The following is a 22,348-nucleotide window of genomic DNA, read 5'->3' as shown; positions in this document are numbered from 1 at the left end:
ATTTTAGAAATTATAATGCAGATTGTTAGAACTCCTTAAACTGTATCATGTTCATCCTGAATCCTTTGAAATTTATTTGAAGTCTCAGTGGACTTTGGTTCATCCATATGTATTAACTGAATCCTTTAAGAGATTTTCTTCTGAGAATGTTGGTACTTGCAGACTACTGCATTGTTTTTAAAGATTTTTTTTTTTTAAGATTTATTTATTTGACAGAGAGAGAGAGCGCGTGTGAGAGAGAGCACAAGCAGGGGGAGCTGCAGGCAGAGGGAGAGGGGGAGGGAGAAGCAGGCTCCCCGCTGAGCAGGGAGCCTGATACAGGGCTGTTTTTAAGGATTTAAAGTGGAATCGTCATTCATAGCCTGTACCATTATTTGGGTTGCTGGTGTATAGGATTTACAAGCTTTACTTGTGAACGACAGTGTCTGTATTTATGTTATGTTGCATTATTTGAAAATTGTTAGCAGCGGTGTAAGGCGTAACTGCTTGCAGAATTCTTTCTCTTCTGTGATGCTTAGCTAAGAGGCCGGCAGCGTGGACAGTTCCATATTAACCCTGTACTGGTGGTTGCTATAGCGTAAAGCTAAAACAAACAAGCAAGCGAACAGAACACAAAAACCCTAAAGTCAGTTGGGCAGCATGCACCTCCCCTTCTCTCATGCCTTCTATCACTTTATTCCTCCCTCATTTTCCTCATTCTTTCCAGTTCCACTTTCCCATACTTTCTTATGGAGATTGCTTGGCAACTTGTATGATTCTGCTTCCAAAGCTATAGACATTTGAGGTCATTTGAGCTAACAGAGGATTTGCTGTTTAGTTCTTCTGCGTGTGGAGTAGACCTTTTATTTTGTATGACCTGTATGGCCTATTAACATAAGTGTTGAGCCTATACAGGAAAGAATGTGGCTCCTCTAAACCATTTCTCATTTCTTATGTGATTGTATTTATTGAGGAAGGCTAAGAATGGAGAGTGCAGAGAAAGGAGTTTTCTCTGTAGCATGCTTTCCCCTTTACAGTTTTGGTCACCATAGAAATGACCTTGCTGGGGAAGGGAAGGTATTTTCCCAGCCCTGTATCTTGAGGTATGTCTGGCATTTCCCAGTCTCTTCTCTGTGTTGGCCCTACACCTGACCCCTTAGTGTGTGGAAGGAGGAAGCAGGGTGCAGAGGAGTGAGGGAAGCATGGGGCTGTCCACTTCAGGACCTCCACTGTGCACGACTTACTTCCCCCCCGCCTTTTTTTTGTTGTTGTTAGCACATGTTTCATTACATCGTTCTCCTGTTCCCTGCTACCTTGAACAGATGCTTAGAATTTGATGTTGACTAGATTTGGCTCTAGGAGTTGTGGTTCTGTGTCTGAGTGTCTGGTAGCATCACTTCTACCCCATATTTGATTATGGTATGGAAATTGAGCTATAACGGTTTTCTGGTCTGTGTTGCACATTGAGGACATAAAAAATGAATCCTCTGTGGTCCCTGTCTTGAAAGGGCTTATAATAGGGGGTCAAGGTGGGAAGACATAGGCACAGATAATTACAGAATAGGAGTGTGGGTAGATTGGTGTGTGAGCACTGAGTAGGGAGCAATGAATTCTACTTGTAGGAGCTGAGCAAAGTATCTCTGAAGACGATGACATTTAAATTGGCTCTTGACTGATGAGCAAGGCTGTGACAGTCAGTTACAAAGATTTCTGAAGAAAAGCACTGTGTGCCTTGTCATGAAAGAGAACGAGAAGGAGGAGTACCAGCCTAGCCAGAGGACAGAGTTCACGAGGGGCATGATGGGAAACAAGGACGGAGGAGCCAGCATCTCTCTGGCCACTGAAATCTGTTAGGATGGATAAGAATCGGGTTTTTATAGAAACCAGCTCTGGAGCAAGGTGGGTGATGGGTTAGAATGAAGAAGAGAGACATAGCAGAGAGACTGGCAGTGGGGGGAAGGGAGGGCGGCTGTTGTAACTGAGTTGACCAAAGGCCATGAAGGTTTCGACTGAATCAGTGGCCTTGATTGAGTCCCTTAATCATCTTGATTTTCTTAGGTTCCTTTTCACTTAAAAAAGTTAAATCTAAGTTATTTTGTATGCCTCTTGGTTTTTAAAATTTTGTTTCATGTTAATGAGGTGCCAAACACGACACCAAGTCTCAGTCAGTAGAGCGTGGAATGGTTGCCCTGTATGTTTCCTCTGTGGCCCTCCTCTTCGCCTGGAGCTCCATTCCAGTGTTTGAATGTTCTGATGTGCCTCTTAGAGCCTAACCACACATGCTAATTCATATCTGCTAGATTCAAGTTGCTGGAGGTAGTGTTAGTGTCTGTCGCATTCACTGCGGTATGCCTAGCACCCAGCATCATGCCTGACAAAGAGTAGATGCTTCCTAAATATTTACAGAGGGAATGAGGATGAATTTGGAGTAGCTGGAGGCCAAAAACATTGCCAATGATCAGTACGGGTGTACGTTAAAATAACAACCGAAGTTAAATCATGTGAAATAGCAGAAACATTTTTGGTTCTAGTGTGCCTGTTTAACGAGGTACAAATCTATGAATTTGAACAAGCTCCCTGAGGGGATATGGCACACAAATGTAACTCGTGGCCCCCTGTTGTTTAGACTTTTATTTACTCAAAGGAATTAGCAATTAACAGCTGTTTATTGCAGGGGATATGGTGATTCTGGGTTCTTTGTCCGGTACCTCTAACCAGCATTCCACTTGAAGCTGAGGAAAAGAGCAATAACAATTTCAGTAGAAGACTTTTTTGCACAGAGAAACAGTTTACGGCCCCTGTAGACTTACACGGTTTCGACAGTGATGGCTCTTAAAGACGTTTCCTAATTCTTCCGCATGCGTGGGTTCGGTCCCTGGACACATTTTACTGGAGCTTCCTGGTTCCCAAGCAGTGGTTTCCAATCTTTTCAAGTCTGAGGACTCCTTTTTAAACTTGCACCCTTCTCAACCTAATACTATTTGTACCTCTGGTAATCATCCCCTGAGAGAATACCTCCTGATGTTCTGTAATGCTTCCTTTTCGCCTCCCCAACTTTTTTATTTTTTCATTTTTTTAGAAGACTTTATTTATTTATTAGAGAGAGAGAGAGAGAGCCCAAGTAGGCAGAGCGGCAGGCAGAGAGAGAGGGAGAAGCAGGCTCCCGCTGAGCAGGGAGCCCAATGCGGGGCTCGATCCCAGGACCCTGGGATCGTGACCTGAGCTGAAGGCAGACACTTAACTGGCTGAGCCACCCAGCTGCCCCTCCCCAATTTTTTTATTATGAAAAATTTTAAATACATGAAAGGGGTAAAAAATAGTACAGCATTTACTTCTAGAGCGTCACCTAGGTGCAACAATTATGAACATTTCCCATATCTGCTGTATCTGTTTATCTTCATTTTATTTGCTGAACAATTTGAAAGTCAGTAACAGACTTAATACTTCAGCTTGCATTCCCTACAAATAAAAACGTGTTCCTATATAACCATAATACTCTTCCACACCTAAGAAAGTAAACAGTGATTCCCTAAAATTGCCTTAATATGTGGCATATTCACGTATGTCTAATGATTTACAAATATCTTTTGTAGCTTCTCCCCCTTCCCCTTCAAATGCAGGATTTAGGCAAGAGTCACATGTGGCATTTGGTTTTATTTTTTTAAGTCTCTTTTAATCTGGAAAAGTTCTCTTACTTCTCTCCTTTTCCTCTATGACACTGACTTTTTTTTTTGACACTGACTTTTTGAAGAGATCAGGACGGTTGTCTTGCTGATTATCTTACACTGTAGATGTCTCTGATTCTATCTGCTTGGCTGCTTGTTTTAGAAGGAACTATTGAGGAAGGAAGCTATTCTTTATGGAAGAATGCTAGCTAATAAACATAGAAGGAATGATAGAAGTAGAAAATCAGCATTCTGCCACCTGCTATGAAATAATTAGTTAAGACAAAGATGCTAAAACCGTTAGGGAATAGAATACTCATCCAGTGCCAAAGTGTTACCCAACAGAACATCTGCCAAGTGCACTGGGGAAAACATACCTTGACAATGGTGAGGACTCAGGCCTGGGGATCCTTGGTTAAACTTGGCATCACTCCCAGTGAGATAACCTAACATCATGTGCCCCTGACATGCTGTGGGGACTAGTGCATGGTGTCATTTGTGGAGTATTCTTCCCCCCACATGCTTCATGTCAAATTTTTAGACCTAACTTTCAGTCTATAGGAAATATAGGGTTGAGAAACAAGTTAAATGACACCATGAGGAGACCATCAGACCAGTCCAGTAATGCTTTTAAGTGAGTTTGCATTTTACTAATCACCACTGTGTTTATCTTCCCCTGACAACTGGGAGGGCATATATACTTGAGCTGGGGTCCCTCAGTGGGCAGACAGAGCTGGTCCACAGGATGTGAACCCCTTGCAGTAACTGCTGCTCTTGGGGAATCATAGAACTCTGTAGACTATAGTTTCTTTGACAGGGTCATATTACAGCTTGCACGGCTTCTTAATAAATACAGGGATTTAGCTCACAGATGTGTCAGTCTGCCACCTTTCAGAAAGACTGAATTCACTTAGTGAGGTATAAGGATGAAGGGCAGAAAATTGATCATGCCCCAAATATTTAACTTATGGGAGTTTATGTGTTTTGCAGTAGGGGTATTTGGAAAGAACTGGAAAATCAGCCCTGTTTTATTTGGTGCCCACTTATGATTAATTTAGTTTCTGGTGTTGCTATTCCTGAAACTGGTTTTCCAGAAATACTCTGAGATGTGGTTGTTTCGTCAAGGCAGTGTATTTATTGAGTGGTCATTGTTTCAACTCTAATTTATTATTGATCTTTCAGGCCCACAGCTGCAGAACTTTTAAAATGCAAATTCTTCCAGAAAGCCAAGGTAACATGCTTAAAAACCCACGTAAATCTGCTATTTTGAAATCACTGAATTTCTGCGTATGATATAAACTGTTGGGAACATTTGTTTTGCAGAACAGAGAGTACCTAATTGAGAAGCTGCTTACAAGAACCCCAGACATAGCCCAAAGAGCCAAAAAGGTAAGCGCCCCTAGCCTTTGTGATCCAGCAAGGGTGCTCCCCACCTAGGGAAATGAGACCCACAGAAACATAGGAAAAAGATTGCCACACACTCAGGATGTGTTGTTCAGAGGTTATCTGGTTAGCGATTCCTCAGATGGCTGCATTTTGCCTTTTGGGTATCTTGGCTTGCTGTTATGTGTTTGTGGAAACAGTGTGACACTTGAATGATTTCATTTTTCCATTTATCAGCTTTTCTTAAAGAAGGTTAGAGTAGGGGAGGGGATCATGATGGGGCTTGAACCCTGGAGAGGTGAAATAGCCTTGAGGATCTTTCCTTTGGATATTTCACAGAGAGAAGAAGTCATTTTTAAGCAGTTTGAAATGACAAAAGAAAAACCAAAATTTGTTTTTAATGGTTATCTTTTAAAATCTGATTTTATTTACAAATTTAATGGTTATCTTGAGTATCTGTGGGACGTTGGTCTTTTCCTTATAAAAAGACCCTGGGCCCTCTTGTAATTTACCTTATGTTAAGTAAATTATATTAATGATTACCTGAAAAACTTTGCATTCTTGGTTTTAGATTCTTTAAATGGTGTGTATGTGTGAGTGTATTTGTTTATTTATCCAGAGTTTTATTTATTTGTAGATACTGATTTCGTTATGGCATGAAACCTAACGAAATTTAACCTCTGGTTTGGTTTCGTTTGGTTTTAGAATTATATTAGATATTTATAATTAAAAATATTTATGTAGTCACCGATTTAGAAAGGAAGGTTCTCTCCCCCGCGCCCCTTTTTATGGTTAATAGCTACAGGGAAAGCTGATCTGAACTGAGTTGTATGCTCTGAAATAAAACTGGCAGAGAAATATGGGTCAGAGATGGTATCTCATCGTGCCTGGCTGAAGTAACTCTGAATGTTACGTTCCAGCCATTGCCTTTTCTGAAACATTGTGTATGAAGTGCATTTCGCGGATGCCTTACAATTGTTTTAAGCAGACTTAAGAGTAGATTTTAAGAAACGACCTGCTGTGTCCAGGTGTGGGAGTGCTCCCGGGGACCAGCAGAGTCCTTGGGGCGGTGGGCCTGGGTGGGGGGGCAGGGGGATTGTCCCGTTGATTGCTCAGACCTGAGCCAGGGCTGGTTTGAGGGATGTCTCTAAGGGAAAAGTGAAAGTTTGGCAGATGGTCCATCAAGAGTGGTGCATTTCAAGGGGTGACACAGGTACACTAAAGCTTCGGTTAAGGCACAGAAGTATAAGGGCCCAGCCACTGTCTAACGGCTCTGGACAGAGGGCTGAAGGAGGACCCAGGAGAGATGCCCTGGGGTGTGCGAGCCTATCGCTGGGCTTTTGGTCAGGCATCTGAAGTGTTAGCCAGAGTTGGAAAAGGCTGTTAGGGAGCCTTTAGCTTGTTCAGTTTTTGTCATCCCCAAAGAACATTTTTGTTGGCCTCGAATTGTTTTGCTGGTTTTGTCTGGTCTCATTCTGTAGCTTTCCCCCCTGAGGGAGTTTGCCAGGCCTGTGTTCTCTCCAGAGCTTTAGCTTCACACCCCCAGCTCCTGTCAAATGGACTGGAGGCCTCAGAGGTGCAGTTTCCAAGTGGCTTCCCTCCCCTCCCAAACCTAATCTTCCTGTGTTGGGTGTTTCAGTCTGAGTCACCGGACCTCAGAACACTGGGATTATTTTTGTGTTTGGGGCCTCCTTTCCCCACGTCCTCCCCATCTAGCCCCTCTCCAGTCTCTGCCACAGTGCTCGGAATGTTCTCCTGGTTTTGACTGGACATTTGCAGTCCTTGCCTTCTGTTCCTCCTTTCTGTTCTTTCTTAGACACTGCCGCAGGAGTAACTTATGGATCATGTCCCTTAATGGCTTCAAAGTGCTTCCCAAAATTAAACAAAAACAACCCCAAGAGCCCATAAATGAAAAAATAAAGTTCCTGTCAAAGAAAGGCCAAGCTCCTTCGCCTTGAATTCATGGCACCATTTCAGCTTCCAGCCTTATGTTGTGAACTCCAGCTCAAGTGAACCACCCGTAGCTCTCACTGCACATACTTTGCTCACTAACCTGTACTTTCCTTTGCAACTCTTATCATTTTGAGAAAATGAAGAAGCTCTTCAGCTTCCAACTTTATTTTCTTTCTTTTAAAAAATATTTAAATTATTTATTACATATGAGTGTGCTGTGCATTTCAAACCCCGTTTTGCATGTCTCTCAAACCATAAGCAGCTAGAGTTTGGGGAGAAGGGATTTTTCAAGCCTGTCTTCTGCCATGTACTTGCTCCTGGACTTTAGATTTAAACGTCAGGGCTTGGTTTGTCATCCATCCCTTCAGATGGAGAATGGCCACACATCTTAGTGTCCCAGAGGAAGAGTGAAGGGAGAATATAAATTCATTCTTTAAACATCGTATAGGAACAAGAGTAGCCCATAGTAATGTTGTTCTTGCTCTCTAGCTTCATTACGTCTGCTGTTTTCCTGTTAGAATTCTTGTTTTCAAGTGCATGTGGGTTATCAGCTATGCCCCACTGCTTGTCAATAGGCTCCATGGCAGGTATGCCGACCAGAACATGGATCACAGTGCACGTCTTGCTCATATCAAGTGCCCACAGATGTTTGCTAACTCCATGAACATATATGCTTGTGTGTACCATGGAAAGGCCATTCGAAGCTCTGTTTTTTACGCATCCAAAATGCTTGGCATACACTCATTCCTGGGGATTCCTGTTAACAGCAGATAGGCTGCCCTCTTTCCGTGGGGTGCATGATGTTGGGGAGCAACCATGCTGTTCCTTGCTTGAAGCTTTTGCAGGCTTGGTCCCATGGAAGTAAATATTATTTTAATCATCATGAGCATTGAAAACCTTTGTTGTAGGATTTCTTTGCTTGTCTTAGGTTCTTACCGTGTTTAAGTAAATTCAGTTTAAAAGTTGTTGCAGGGGAGTCCTTAGTGTTATTTGTGTCATCCATTTCTGGACTTCTCTTTATGGACATCTCCTTGGCTGCTTACTTCCCAGTTGCTAAGGTGCCTCCTGGTTAATCCTGCTCTGGTTTCCTGGTGTAAATTTCTTCTTCAGATGCTACTTGTTGCTGCTGGTGCTTTGATTTTTGTCTCCTCGGTTTGTTGTTTTAAAAACAGAAACAGACAGTCCATTGATACACCAGTGTTTAGAGGACAACTGGCCCTGTTGACCAAGCTCTGCACATTCAGGCGACCTGTGTGGGTTTGAAATTTGTTGTCAGAAACAACAGTTTCTTGGGCACCTGGGTGGCTGAGTCGTTAAGCGTCTGCCTTCAGCTCAGGTCATGATCCCAGAGTTCCTGGATCGAGCCCCGCATCGGGCTCCCTGCTCGGCAGGGAGTCTGCTTCTCTCTCTGCCCCTCACCCTGCTCTCATGCTCTCTCTCTCTTTCAAATAAAAAAAAAGAAACAACAGCTTCTGCTTCTCCTCCCTTATGATAACAAAAATTAAGAGATATTTTTCAATGTTTTTTTTTTTACATGAACAATTCTCATATTTAAAAGAGAGAGGGGCCGGTTGTAGCTGTTCTCAGGAAGTCCCGTGAGCCCACCAGTGCTGTCCTGTGGCACGAGAGAAGTAGACACCTGTCATAGTCATGTTTGGCCAGAATGTGAAGCATTAGTTGGTTGCCATGGAATTCCGTGTGGGTAGGTGATCTGGTCTTTGTCCAGATTGATTCCTCTAAATCAGAAAAAAGAAATAGAAACAGACCAGTGTGGCTTTCCTGGTAATTTAGTGACATAAAATGATTGTGTGTGGGTGGGTGGGTGGGTGTGGGTGTGGTTGTGGGTGTGTTTGTAGTCGTTGCAGAAATTAGGCATATTTTTTTCTTCCTGGAGGCAGAGTATTTGGTCCATTTGGGTTGTTTTTTGTTTTTTGTTTTTCTGACAGACAGTGTTGCTTGGGGATCATCTTGATTTTCTTTTGCCCTAATTTTTCTGTCTGTGAAATGGAAATTCTGTCTGACCTCAGGCATGTGGTGAAGGGTAATGAGAGATTTGATGTTCTTGGACCACAAGACGTTCTGTGAATTCTAAATGAGAACATGCTAATAATGACCCATGAGAAAGAACAAGGTTAAGTACAGCTATAATTCTTTTCAACTTTTCATTTATCCTTATGCATGAGAAGAAAAGGCTTCATAGCCATTACTCCTTCTCATGTGACTTTTTAGGGACCCGTCTCCAGCCATCCTAATTTAGGGCTTTGAAAGCTTAAGCATATGGTGTTCCACTATTTATCCTACTGGATTCACTGGGTGGGGAAGAGCATAAATCATTCTCCTAAAATTGAGTGCAGGTGCTTAGGGCTGTGTGCATTTTCTGTAGGAGTATCTAAGTGTCAGATGGCTGGTGGCTCTGCTTTCTGTTAGTGATGCGAACCTTGAGTCACCATGTTCACGCTCCTATTCCTACACATTCTGTAGCTAAAACCCACTGATGGCAGGAGAGGGGCAACGGATTAGTTGCTATCCAGATATCTCAATGCCATCTGCTTAACCAAAAAGCATATTGGCCAGAGAAGGGATGAAGTTCTTTTTGTTGTGGTTGGTTGTGTTTTCACAGGAAGAGGAATCACTGGAGGATTTTTGTTTGAATTTAATTTTGAAATTGAAAAGTTAGAAATGATTAGTCACCATCAGAAAGAAAGAGATGGGCGCCTGGGTGGCTCAGTCGGTTAAGTGTCTGACTCTTGATCTTTGCTTGGGTCTTGATTTCAGGTTCATGGGTTCAAACCCCACATTGGGATCCACGTTGGGTGTGGAGCCTACTTAAAAAGAAAGAAAGAAGGAAGGCAGGGAGGGAGGGAGGAAGGAAGGAAGGGAAGAAGGGAAGAGATACTGTATCACTGCTGCATTTGGATGGAACCATTGTGAATTGGAAAAAGTAGGGTGGTATTTGTGGGCCCCAGAATTTCTTGTATCAGGCTCATAAGATTGATTTCATATTAGGGACCCTGGAGTTGGCTTCATTTGATCCTCCTATGTGCTTAGGAATAAATGGGTAGGAATATATAGGGATATTACAGTTCATATTTATTTAATACTTAATATGCATTCATAATTTGTCCATTCTGTTTTTACTTTTTATTTTGAAATAATTTCAGGCTTACGAAAGTTTACAAAAGTAGCACAAAAAATTCTGTATATATTTTCTCTCTCGCTGTCTTTGGAAACATTTCAAAGTTATAGACATGATATCTTTTATCTTTAAATATACTTCAGTGCATATTTCCTAAAAATAAGGTTGTTCTTTTACCTAACAGTTTAATTATCCAAATCAGGAAGGTAACATCAACACAATACTATTATTTAATTTTCAGGTCTTATACCAGTTCTGCTAGTGGTCGTCTGTCTGGTTCAGGATCCGATCCAGAATCATTTAGTTGTTGTCTCCATTAGTCTCCTTTAATCTGGAAGAGTTTTTATTTTTCTTTTATAGACAGTCACACTTTTGAAGACTATAAGGCCACTTATTTTGTAGAATGGTGCTCAGTTTGGGTTCGTCTCACATTTCTTTGTGATTAGATTTAGTTTCTGCATTTTTTGACAGGAATACCTCAGAATGATGCTGTGTTCTCCGCATATCACGTCGAGAGGTGCGTGATGTTGACTCATTCCTCTGTGGGTGATGCTAACTTTGATCACATGCTTACGGTGGCTCCTACCACCTTCTTCATTGTGACAAACACAGTTACTTCCTAATAGAAGGAATTCATTAATATTACATTCTTTCATTAAACATTAAAAGGTAAAGTGAATGTACTTACTGTACAGAGTCATTAGTCTTTTTTCAAGGAAATATTTGTGCTTTATGTCATTGTGGTTGTGCATTCCTAGGCTATTAATGATAGGATTTCCCTATGGTTTCAGACAAGGAACACTTGGCTAGTACGTAATGTTTCGATTGAGGTGGGGAGCAGGAACGGTATTGCTCCAGCCTCCGTGTCTGGTCTGGAAGCAGGAGCAGCTGGGTCTGTGTCCCGGGCAAGCTGGCTGATCTCTCGGAGTCCAGTCTAGTCAAATGGAGCCAAGGACACTGACAGTGTGTGGCCGTGATGATGAGAGATGGTCTGGGCAGGATGCCGAGTGCTGTGGTTGACACATTGGGAGTGCTCAGTCCAACACAGGCTGCCATGACTATCGTGTAAATAAGGGAATGCTTATTGCGGCTGCAGAGCTGGACATTTTAGAAGTACGCAATGAGATAGGGAGTGAGGAAAGTCCTGGGGTGGGTGAAGAAGGTTGTTTCTCTTTTGCTGTTGCTTTGGACGAGAGGGGGAAGAAGCCCTTGGAAACCTACAGAAAGAGGGAGAGAAGGATGACAGCCATTGTTTCAACGCTGTTGCCTATTCACATGTCTTCATGTTTTCTTTCCTGCCCCATCACGGTGCTGGCAGTGGGCACGAGCCTGCACCTTTCCTGCAGTCGGTCCCCTCTCCCGTGGGAAAGCAGAACAGAGTGTGTGTGTGTGTGTGTGTGTGTGTGTGTGTGTGTGTGTGTGTGAAGACCAAAGAATAGTAAGTGCACACAGCACTCATGCACGGCTGTTAGCTCACTTTCACATACGCTTCCTTATTCATTCTCAGCAGCTGTGCTTGAAGACAGGTCGGGCAGGTATTTATCATTACACTTGACAGATGAAAGTGGGAGAGGTGAACTGACTTGTCTGAAGTCACACGGCTAATCAGAGGCCGTTCTGTTCTCTTTTCCACCAAATCATACCTCAGAAGGAAGAAGAAGAGAAGGGAGAGGATAGGAAGGAGATCTAGATGGAGGAGGCTAGGCGGCATGACATGGTCTCAGTAGGAGAAGGGGTACGTTTGTCATTCTCAGCGGGTAGTCTGTCCCTTACCACATGCCTTTCATGGGCCCTCGGAGAAGCTGTGAACATCACTGTAGCCCTGGAGGTTTGCCTCCAGGGTTTTAGCAGGTGTGTGGGGGAGTAAGGGGGTATAAGGACTTTGGAGATTCTGAAGGGAAGAGAGGTGGCCAGTGGAAGAGAGCTGGATAGCATTGACAGCTGTTGAAACCTTCCCGAAACCCAGCTTCTCATTCGTGAAACGGGGAAAGTCATTTCAAGGCCTTCCCGTGATTTTGAGGACTGAATTAGGTAAAGCAGAGGAAGTGTATAACCCAGTGGTTGGTTGGCACAAAATAGTACGTGGCACTAGTTATTATCACAATCCTACTGAGTTTTATTATAATCACATATATTGCTTTATTATTACAGTGTTGTTATTATAATGTCATTATTGTTTTTGTAATGCTTTTCATTGCTGGGCTGCGGTCACCCCTGCTGCTCTTCCTGCTTCTGCGGCTGCTCTAATGGCCGCCACCATCACCCCCACGGCTCCCAGGTTGAGAGAGGACACGGGCCAGGCAGTGAGACCCCCCTTTCCAGTGGGGAACACAGCGTGAGCAGCACAAGACATACTCGAAGAGTAGCAGAGAATAAGTGCCTCAAGATGTGGGCGTGGAATATGTACTACAGAGGGGGCAAGGTCATGGAGCTGGAAGATGGGGGGACATGGGCAGAGGAGAGAGAAGAATTCACATGTCTTGTGTACCTTCATGCACCATGCTAGACACTTGGTTTCCATTCATGTCCATTTACTTATAATTAATGAAGTCCCGAGTAACAGGACAGATGGATTATTAAGACTGGTTTAAAACAAAGTCTACATATTTTGAAGTATGAGTGGAGAAGAGCATAAATATCTCCTGGTTGGTGATCCTTCAGTTTGCAGTCCCAGGTTGGGCCTTGACCACCTCATCATACAGTGGCTGGGCAAAGCCCCCTCGCTTCCCAGTTTGCTGCCACTTAGGCTGCTCTTCTAGTCCATAAAGAGGAAAAATGACTTTGCATTTCTACATAACTGCTTTTTCTCCCCCTCCTGGAATCTTGTAATTAATTTATGAGATATTGAAGGTTATATATTATCATGAAACTGGAGAATAAATAAGGGGATTCCTCAAATGCTGGAAGGATGGATTTTAATTTTGTTCCAAGGCTGTCCAGTAGAGGGCAGTGAAGGGCTTTATTTCTGAGAGGCTGTGGCCTGCTAACTGAGCAAAAGTTTTCTGGTTTGTTGAAGGTCTCAGATTTGGGAGGAGAAGAATCAAAGGATGTTAGGTGCCTACTGAGCCATGCATGAGTACCAGGCGCTGTAGTCAGTCAGAATGTTTTTTTACTGAGCAGGGGGTTGAAGGGCGAAGGTGTAAGGACTTCTCATTATTACCATTTTCATTTCAAATTGCCTTTTCTATTAACCAATCAAAGTAATCTAACATTTGTATTTTCCAGAATTCATGTCAAAAACAAAAATCTCAAATTTGAAAATGGGACTAAAAATCTTCTGGTATTTTATAGTTTAAATTAATACAGTTATGGGTGGTTACATGCTATTTCTAGAAAGTTCCTTGGTTCTTGCACTTCTCCTTAGAGCCAGGTAAACAGAGGAAAGAGGGAGTCAAAACATAAGATAACAATGAAGGAGAAGTGAACAGATCTCTATATTTTGGATTTAACATAAGATACTCCTCATGACTCAGGTAGGCCTGAGGGTGCATGTTCTCTTATTACTTTGTGTCTCTTTCCCCCTTCCTCTTATTTGAAAATAACCACAGGTATTGGTAATCTGTCTTATTGGGGAGCTCACATGCTCAAAGGGAGAAGGACTTTGGTGGTTGAGGATGTTATTTTTCCTATGTTAATGGTGAGAAAAGTTGTCCCGAGAGATTAAAATTATTGTCTTAACTGGGACAGATGTTCCCAGAGGGTAAACTCAATGTTTGCATTATTTCTACATTTTAAATGCTTTGCTTTTAGGCAGTTGAGAATGTAGAGTTCATTTGTTCAGGAAAGTGCTTTTGGTCACTAGGGGGTGCTATCAGAATAGTTCATGTAGGAACCTGGGGCCAGAAATTGCTCACTAGTCTATAGAAACCATTGCATTCACAAATTTCTTCCTTTTGCATTGTGCCTGCTCTAAGGAGCTTGACTCCTGTTTGTGCTGGGGGTGAATTAGGCAGAGGTGAGGGTAGAGGAAAGAACAAGGGAAAAAGCATCATAATTTACTTTCAATTCAATTGGTGAATTGAGTTAAAAACTGTATATATTTTGGGGCGCCTGGGTGGCTCAGTGGTTAAGCTCAAGGTCCTGGGATCGAGCCCCGCATCAGGCTCCAAGCTCAGCGGGGACTCTGCTTATTCCTCTCCCTCTGCTCCTTCTGTGCGTTCTCTCTCTCAAATAAATAAATAAAATCTTAAAAAAAAACAACAACTGTATATGTTTTAGGTTAGTGGCCTCTTTCTGATGACATTGAATGAGAGTAGAAAGGATCCATGGTGGAAATTGTGATTTGCTAATCCTGGCAGCCCCATTTACAGGGAAACATCTGTATTATGAGATTGAGGTGTCTTTTTTTAAAGGTACCAATTGCTTAAGAGAGTTTAAAACTTTTACAGATCTTGGACACCCAGTTTTGGAACTTTAAAAATAGTGACATACATTTGAAAATATTGTGAAAGATAGTGTTTGCACAACTTTCGTGTGCAGGCAGTTGTTTCTTTTCGCTAGAAATGAATAGAATCAGTGGCCTTATTTCACACTCAGTTAAAATTTTGAGATCTGCGTGTTCATATGCATTTTGTGCTTCATTTTTACCTTTGGGAAATTTGCTAACTTTCCAAAGCTTGTGTGCATCAGGTAACTTTGAAACTTAATTGGCATATGTGTGCTGAGGGAAGTCCCTGACGGCCTGCTCATCTAGGGCTCACTGAGCATCACTGATAATGTACCAGGTACTGACTCCCAGTAAAGGGGTTTGCCTTTATTCACCTTTACAGCGCACTCTAGCGCACCATTGCTTTTAAAAGTAGATAAACCATGAAGAATGGGGAGGAATTTGGAATTTGTCTACAGTTGCAGCAACACGACTATAAAAAGTGAGCCGATGCTTTTTGGATCTTGTGAAAACTGTGATGTGATTGACTGTACCTTCTTTCTTGTTTAAAACCATTCAGTGGCTTCTTGTCAGTTGCAGGTAAGTTCCAAGTTCCTGCCACTGACAGGATGAGGTCCATGTCACTTGTTAAGGTGAGGGCCAGGCAAGAGTCCTGTGCTCTGTGTTTAGGCCAGCTCTCTAGCCTTTGCTTTGGCCACTCACCAACTCACCCTTGCAACATCCTTATAGAGTTACTCATCCTACTTTTCTACCAAATGCGCCCCTGAAATCCCACCTGTTTTCCGTGGAGGTGCATGTACTGGTCCCCCTGTTTAAAAGGCTTCTCCCTGAACTCGTATCTCTCTGAGTCTGGCACCTCCTCTCTGGAGCTCTCTCCTCCCATTTCCCCCCCTGCATCCAGAGGATTCCTCAGTCTTCCATCTGTACCACTTATGTACCTGGAGCATCGATCCCTTGTTGCACTTACTGTCGTTTGCAGTTACTTCCCTCACACTTTTGCTTTCTGGACCAGACTGAGCTCCCTAGGTGAAGGAAGAGTGTCGTATTATTCCCATGTCCCCAGTACCCAGGGCAGTATCTTGGTCCATCTGGAATTGAAGTTCAGGAAATGAGATTGCAAAGTCATGATGATGGCTTTTACGGGAATCGATTTGAGAGCATGAGGGGAGGCGAAGCAAATCTTGTAGCGTAAAAGGGGAAGAGTTGAGAAGTTTCTCAGTTGGTGCTGTCTTCTTGTATTTCTGGGTCTGGGTGGGACTCAGAGGTTAACTGCTTTTAGTTTAACATCCTTTGTCATCTCCCCCTGGCTGAGAGTCTTGGATGAGCCAGTCAGCTTGACCCACCTCTGCCACCTTGTCACGAAGTGGACTGGTTAGATTTCATTACCTAACCCTGACGCACCGCACACTTAGGGTTATCTGACAGCAGAAGTTTAGTCCCTGGCACTCAGCATATTCTGTGCTGTCATTTTCTTTTCCCAGACTGGATGTACATAAGTTTTCCTATCACTGGAAGCCACATCTAATTAGGAAGATATTTTGGAACTGGATTTAATTTAGTTTTCACTATTCTCTAATTTTGGATTGCCTGTTACATATCCCTTCATTTAAGGGAAATGGTTTTTAAGCTTAACTCTTTTAGATCATGATCCTGTAAATCTTTAAAGGGAGTATGACATTTTGGAGAAGGGGATGGTGATGGAGATAGAAAGTAATGGAACTTGTGTGCACAATTGGGAAAGGAAAAAGTCCATGCTGGTGGAAGGGATCCAGATGTTTCACTCTTCTCCCTCCCTTCCTTGCCCGTTCAGGAAGTGTGGTGAGGCGAGCAGACGGCATGGTACACATGTTTAAAAATCAAATGTGGCAGTGGGGGGCTGTGGTTGTTCTGTGTTCATCAAATTTGATTGATATAATAATGATGCATTGTTTTATTGTGCCTTTTTTTTAAAAAAAAGGCCAGAATATATATATTTTATAATGTCTTTTTACTTTGAAATTAAGTAGTTTTAAAACAAATTAAAATTCAAGAGGCTCAGTTAAAGTTGTACTTTGATACAGGATTTTCTAGGCTTCCCGTTAAATTACTTCTCACAAATTCAAATATTCATTTAGAAGAGCATATAATAACTTTAATTTTTTCCCCCTCACATACAGAAAGGAAAGGAGTCCTTGTACAACTTACAAAGCAGTAACAGAGCTAAGAAATTCAAATAACAGCCTTCAACCCAAATTTAAAAGGCTACGTGAAGGTGACTGGAAATTGTTTTGGCTGTTTTGCAACTACATTGTGGGTTGATATAATTTGGTTGGGGAGGAACTGGGAAGGTCCTGTCTCATCAAGGCTGGAAGGGCTCCCTTACACGATAAGGACAGAGGATTAAGAGGTGGGCTTTCTCTGTGACTTTGTGGACAGTAGTAGGAAGAGGAAAATGAGAAACTGAGCCTAGAAAGAGGTGGAACAGGCGCCAAAAGAAGAGCTCTAGGTCAGGAAGCTGAGATCCACAAAGGTGTGTGCTGGAAGGAAAGGCCAAGCTTAGACACTTCAGACAGGCCCCAGCCAGACCCTGGCTCTACCCACTTGCTTACGGGGTAACCCTGAGCATTGGCTAACCACCTCCGCCCTGCCCTGCCTCACCTGTGAAGTGCAGAGGGTTCAGTGGCTTCTCCTTGATCCTTGAGGGAGAAAAGTGAATCCTGAATTGGGCCTCCAGTCCTTCCATGGTCTAGTCCCTTCACATCCTTAAGACTCTGTCCGTGTTCTCCACCCCCTCCTTCTCCACGTGTCCATTTGCCTGGGGCTCCTACACAGGCTGCCCTCCCCTCTGCAGAGAAGTGTCAGCCCACTCCTTCCTCAGCAGACCCCACTTACAGGTCCAAGAGGCCCTTCTCCAGAAAGCAAAATTAGAACCATGCTATATTCATTGTTCTGTGATCCAGCTGCATTTTCATTTAAGGTCCCTGTGGACATCTCTTTGTGTCAAGAAACAAAAACATACTAAGTCATGTTTAATGGCTGCGTGATGTTCTACTACAAGAGGGACTATAAATGATAATCAGTTCTTTCTTGATGGAATTTAGATCGTCTCCAATTTTTTTTTACTGTTAGCCATACTGGGGCGAGCATCACAGGCCTGCACTGTTGCATACGATGTTACTGATTGTGTTAGGATATGTTCCTAGGAATGGAATTACTTGCTGGAAGAATATATATGCCTTATAATTCTTGATGTATACCGGCTTACTGATGTTTAAAATGGTAGGCGTTGTATTTTAAATCCCGACCTGAGTCTCAATTCTGTCATCTGTACAATAATACATTACTCACATGTACACACACACACACGCACACACACATATTCTTAGCTCAGTGCCTAACATACAGTATTTAATATTATGACTTGTTTTTGGTATTGAAATGTTATCCATGTACATTTGTTATATTTCACTTTTTTCCTGGCTCTTCAGTTAACTCTTTTGCAGAGAGCATCCCAGGTCTGGTAGTTTTGCAACCTTGAGACTTGCAGGAACTTTAGGAGGGATGAGAATGGCTGTGTACTAAAAGCTGATCGATAGAAAGCCTATTATGGAGGTCCCAGCTGGGGGTCCTGAACTCGGAGGGCCATTAAACGTTGTTAGGAGAGAGCCACCGGTGGTGAAGAGTGTGGGGAGCCCTACCATTCTGCAGCCAGTTCTTAGATAAGGAATTCTTTTCAGTGTGAGGACTGGGCTAAGTGTGCAGCCTGATGAGGTATTTTGGCCCATTATTCTGCCACTGCAATCTCTGTGTCCAGAACAAACAAATGATAAACCAGCTGCCAGCCTGAGAAAAGGTCCAACCGTTTCCATCATCCCTTGGTTTATGCAGGTCCGGGGTTGGCTGCTGGCGCTGTGGCAGGTGTCAGTAAAGCCCGGCATCCACAGTCAAAGGACAGACCAGTGTTTTGGAAGCTGAGCTTTTCCTTTTTATTCTCTTTCATTTTTATTTATTTTATTTTTTAGATTTTTTATATTTTATTCCTCCTTATTTTATTTTGTTATATACTAGTATTCTGGTTCAGCTCCTTTGTGATCTTAACCAATGACAGCTGTTAAGAGTTTGAAACCCCATTTTTCTTTTCTCCCTGAATCACTGCATAGGATGTTTTTAACAATAGTATAACCTTCAGATTGCATCTTCACTGCCCCCTGGCTGCTTTTGAACCTTGGGTGAGTCACCCATCTTCTCTGAGACTTGATTTCCTCACTTTCCCAACTGCCGAGGGTTTGGGTGATGTTTACACACGACAGTTGGTATGAAATGCTTATGCAGCCTCTGTAATATCACAGGGATTGCATTAATGCTCTTGCCTTTTCCTTTCCCTCACTGTGCGTCAGGAAATGTTTGATAAGGAAGAAGTTGTGTGTTACACAAGTGAGCATGAGGAAATGTTTAAATGTCATGTGAGGATTGTCTTTTATTTTCTTAAGGAAATTAACGTCTGAGGTTAGTGATTTTCACCTTGTGCTTTGCTTCTTTCTTCCTTGGCTCCACAGAGCCCCAGAAGCTAACCCTTGTTCTTCAAATAAAACTGTTCTTGCTCTTCTGCCAGCACACACAGACTTACTAGTTTCCTTAAGGACTTCAATTTACCGAAGTTTATTTAGAACTGGGTTATTCACTTCTCTTTTAATTGTAAGATTTCTGACTTCACTTATTTATGGATTTAAAGTTATAATTAGAGATGTTCCCCATTTAATGTATTTTTTAACAGATACCATTAATTTATCTGTTAGAACTGTTAGAAAACAAAATTTAGCCGAGGACGTCTGAAAACCTAGTTGGCTTTATTAAGCAGTTCGTGAGTCGGGCAGCTTCCCATCTAATAAGTATAGAGATGCTCAGGAGTTGGGCAAAATGGAAGATTTTTATGGGAAGGAGGGTGGGGCAAGTACTTACTGGCAGAAGAAAAGAAACGATTGTTTCAGGCAAGGTCACCTTCCCTTAGGGGGAAGAGCAGGGGGTCTTTATTAGGTGGATTATCTCATCTCCTTTAGGGAGATGGAGAGGACCCATGTGACAGATTACCTCATTGGTGCCGATCAGAAAATTTCTGACTGGCTGGGTGAGACTACCCTTTTTGAGGGAGGCTAGAACTGCAGTTAGGTTAGGCAGTAAGCCCTGGTTTGGTGACTTGCCGGAGTGACTCCATTTTGGGCCTGTGGTTTTCTCTTTAACAGAACAAAGTAAAAAGTTTTCAGAAATAAATGACCTCCAAATCAGCTCCTCCCCTGCTGACATGTTCTGTAATATGATGTTATTTCTGTGGGATACCTTCTGCTTTTCTCTTATTTACCACTATCTCCTTTCTGTCTCCTGTCCCTAGAGAAGCTTAATGCCTGCACTTACCGTGCAGATTCCCAGGCCCCTTAACCAAAAGTCCATATTCAGTAGATCTAGGGCCATGACCCAGGACTCCGCATTTACAATAAGCTGGTCAGTTGGTGGTAGTACAGCGATGAGACAGACCTGGCCGGGCCCCAGGTTTGGAAGGAAACCATATTGCTTAAGCTCACTTGGCAAAAATTATTTCATAGTCCTGCTTTATAATTATGTAGACTCAATGAAAATGCCAATATTTCATCTGCTGCTTTTCCCTTTTTTTTCAACTGACCTTTGGGCAATGCTGTTCCCACCTCTCTGCCATTTCCACTGAACTCCACTGGCGCAGTGCCCACTCCGGGTTGTTGCGTGTGAGGTCGGTCTTATCAGGGTTACGCTGCTTGCTAGCTGCGCAGACCGTATGAGGCAGAGCTGTGGTGTCTTATTAAACCACGGCTTCTTCTGGTATTGCTTACCAGGCCTTAGATGCATGATTCCGGTGGGTATATCTGTCTTCAGAGCGCTCTGTCTGACTTTACTAGCATTATTAATATAGGCACTCATTTTTACCATCCTCGTAATGCTAGTGTTAAAAAACAAAATTCAGCTGAGTAAACGTAAAGATCCAGTTGGCTTTATTCAGTGATTCATGCATCAGGCAGTATCCCATCCAGTGAGTCGAAAGGAGCTGAGGGGAATTACACAAAATGGAAGGTTTTTGTTAGCAGGAGAGTGGGACGAGGGAGTTAAGCTAAATTAACAGCACAAGAAACAACAGGTGTTGGTGAGGATGTGGAGAAAGGGAAACCTTCTTGCACTGTTGGTGGGAATGTAAATTGGTGCAGCCACTCTGGAAAACAGTATGGGGGTTCCTCAAAAACTTAAAAATAGAACTATGCCACCACCCAGCAATTGCACTACTAGGTATTTACCCAGAGGATATAAAAATACAGATTTGAATGTGTACACGCACCCTGATATTTATAGCCGCGTTATCAACAATAGCCAAACTATGGAAAAAGCCCAAATGTCTATCAGTTGATGAATGGATAAAGAAGATGTGTGTGTGTGTGTGTGTGTGTGTGTGTATAAACACATGTATGTATATACACACATATATATACACACACATATATAAAACATGGAATATTAGTCATCAAAAGAATGAAATCTTACCATTTGCAACAACGTGGATGGAGCTAGAGTTAGAGTGTATTATGCCAAGTGAAATAAGTCAGTCAGAGAAAGATGAAAACCATACAATTTGCCCCGCGTCAGGCTCCCTGCTCGGTGGAAAGCCTGCTTCTCCCTCTTCCACTCCCCCTGCTTGTGTTCCCTCTCTCACTGTGTCTCTCTCTGTCAAATAAATAAATAAAATCTTTAAAAAAAATACAACCTGTTTGAGCCCCAGTTTTGGGGCGCCCAGGAGGCTCAGTCAGTTAAGCGCCTTTGGCTCAGGTCATGTTCCCAGGGTCCTGGGATCGAGTCCCACATCCAGCTCCCTGCTCATCAGGTAGTATGCCTCTCCCCTTCCCTCCTCTGCGCCGCTCGTGCTCTCTCTCTCTCTCTCTCTCTCTCTCAAATAAATAAATAAAATCGTAAAAAAAAAGAAAACTATATGATTTCACTCATATGTAGAATTTAAGAAACAAGACAGTTGAACATATGGGAGGGGGGAAAAAAGAGGGAAACAAACCACAAGACACTGTTAACAACAGAGAACAAACTGAGGGTTGAGAGAGGTGGGGGGGCTGGGGGATGGGCTAGATGGGTGATGGGTATTAAGGAGGGCACTTGTTGGGATGAGCACTGGGTGTTGTGTGTAAGTGATGAACCACTGAATTCTGAAACCAAGACGGCACTATAAGTTAACTAACTAGAATTTAAATAAAAATTTGAAAAAAACCTAAGACATTAGTGAAGATTACTATAGTCTACTCTAACTGCTGGAAGAATGATGCAGAAGAAAGTGGGTGTCACCTTGGATGCACTGGGAAGCACTGAGTCTTGGAGTGCAATCAGCTTTGGCACATGTACCAGTTTCCTAATGATTGAGCTGTGTCATGTAGTCAAGTATCTAGAATTAATTATTTTTCACTAATATAAATTATAGAAATTCAAGTTTCCAATAGCCAGCAATATTTGGAAAAGTTAGATGGATTTTTTTTATTGTTATGTTAATCACCATACATTACATCATTAGTTTTTGATGTAGTGTTCCATGATTCATTGTTCACGTATAACACCGAGTGCTCCAGGCAGAACGTGCCCTCTTTAATACCCATCAACAGGCTAACCCATCCCCCCAACCCCCTCCCCTCTAGAACCCTCAGTTTGTTTCTCAGAGTCCATAGACTCTCATGGTTCGTCTCCCCCTCTGATTTCCACCCCCTTAATTTTTCCCTTCCTGCTATCTTCTTTTCTTTTTTTTTTTTTTTAACATACAATGTATTGTTTGTTTCAGAGGTACAGGTCTGTGATTCA

At 42.6% G+C, this 22,348-nt stretch overlaps 1 protein-coding gene across 3 annotated transcripts in view; it reads left to right on the top strand.

Annotated features, from left to right (window-relative positions):
- The window catches only part of STK39 (serine/threonine kinase 39), a 296,995-nt gene that overhangs the window by 107,952 nt on the left and 166,695 nt on the right, over positions 1-22,348 (top strand). For all 3 annotated transcript variants that reach the window (XM_027591011.2, XM_027591010.2, XM_027591012.2), the window contains 2 exons: positions 4,827-4,875; positions 4,968-5,033. In XM_027591011.2, coding sequence (XP_027446812.1) covers positions 4,827-4,875; positions 4,968-5,033 — 115 coding nt within the window. The remainder of the gene's footprint in view (positions 1-4,826; positions 4,876-4,967; positions 5,034-22,348) is intronic.

This window comes from Zalophus californianus, chromosome 3, assembly GCF_009762305.2.
Source record: "Zalophus californianus isolate mZalCal1 chromosome 3, mZalCal1.pri.v2, whole genome shotgun sequence".
Lineage (NCBI taxonomy): Eukaryota > Metazoa > Chordata > Mammalia > Carnivora > Otariidae > Zalophus > Zalophus californianus.
This window is presented reverse-complemented; position numbering and strand designations above follow the sequence as displayed.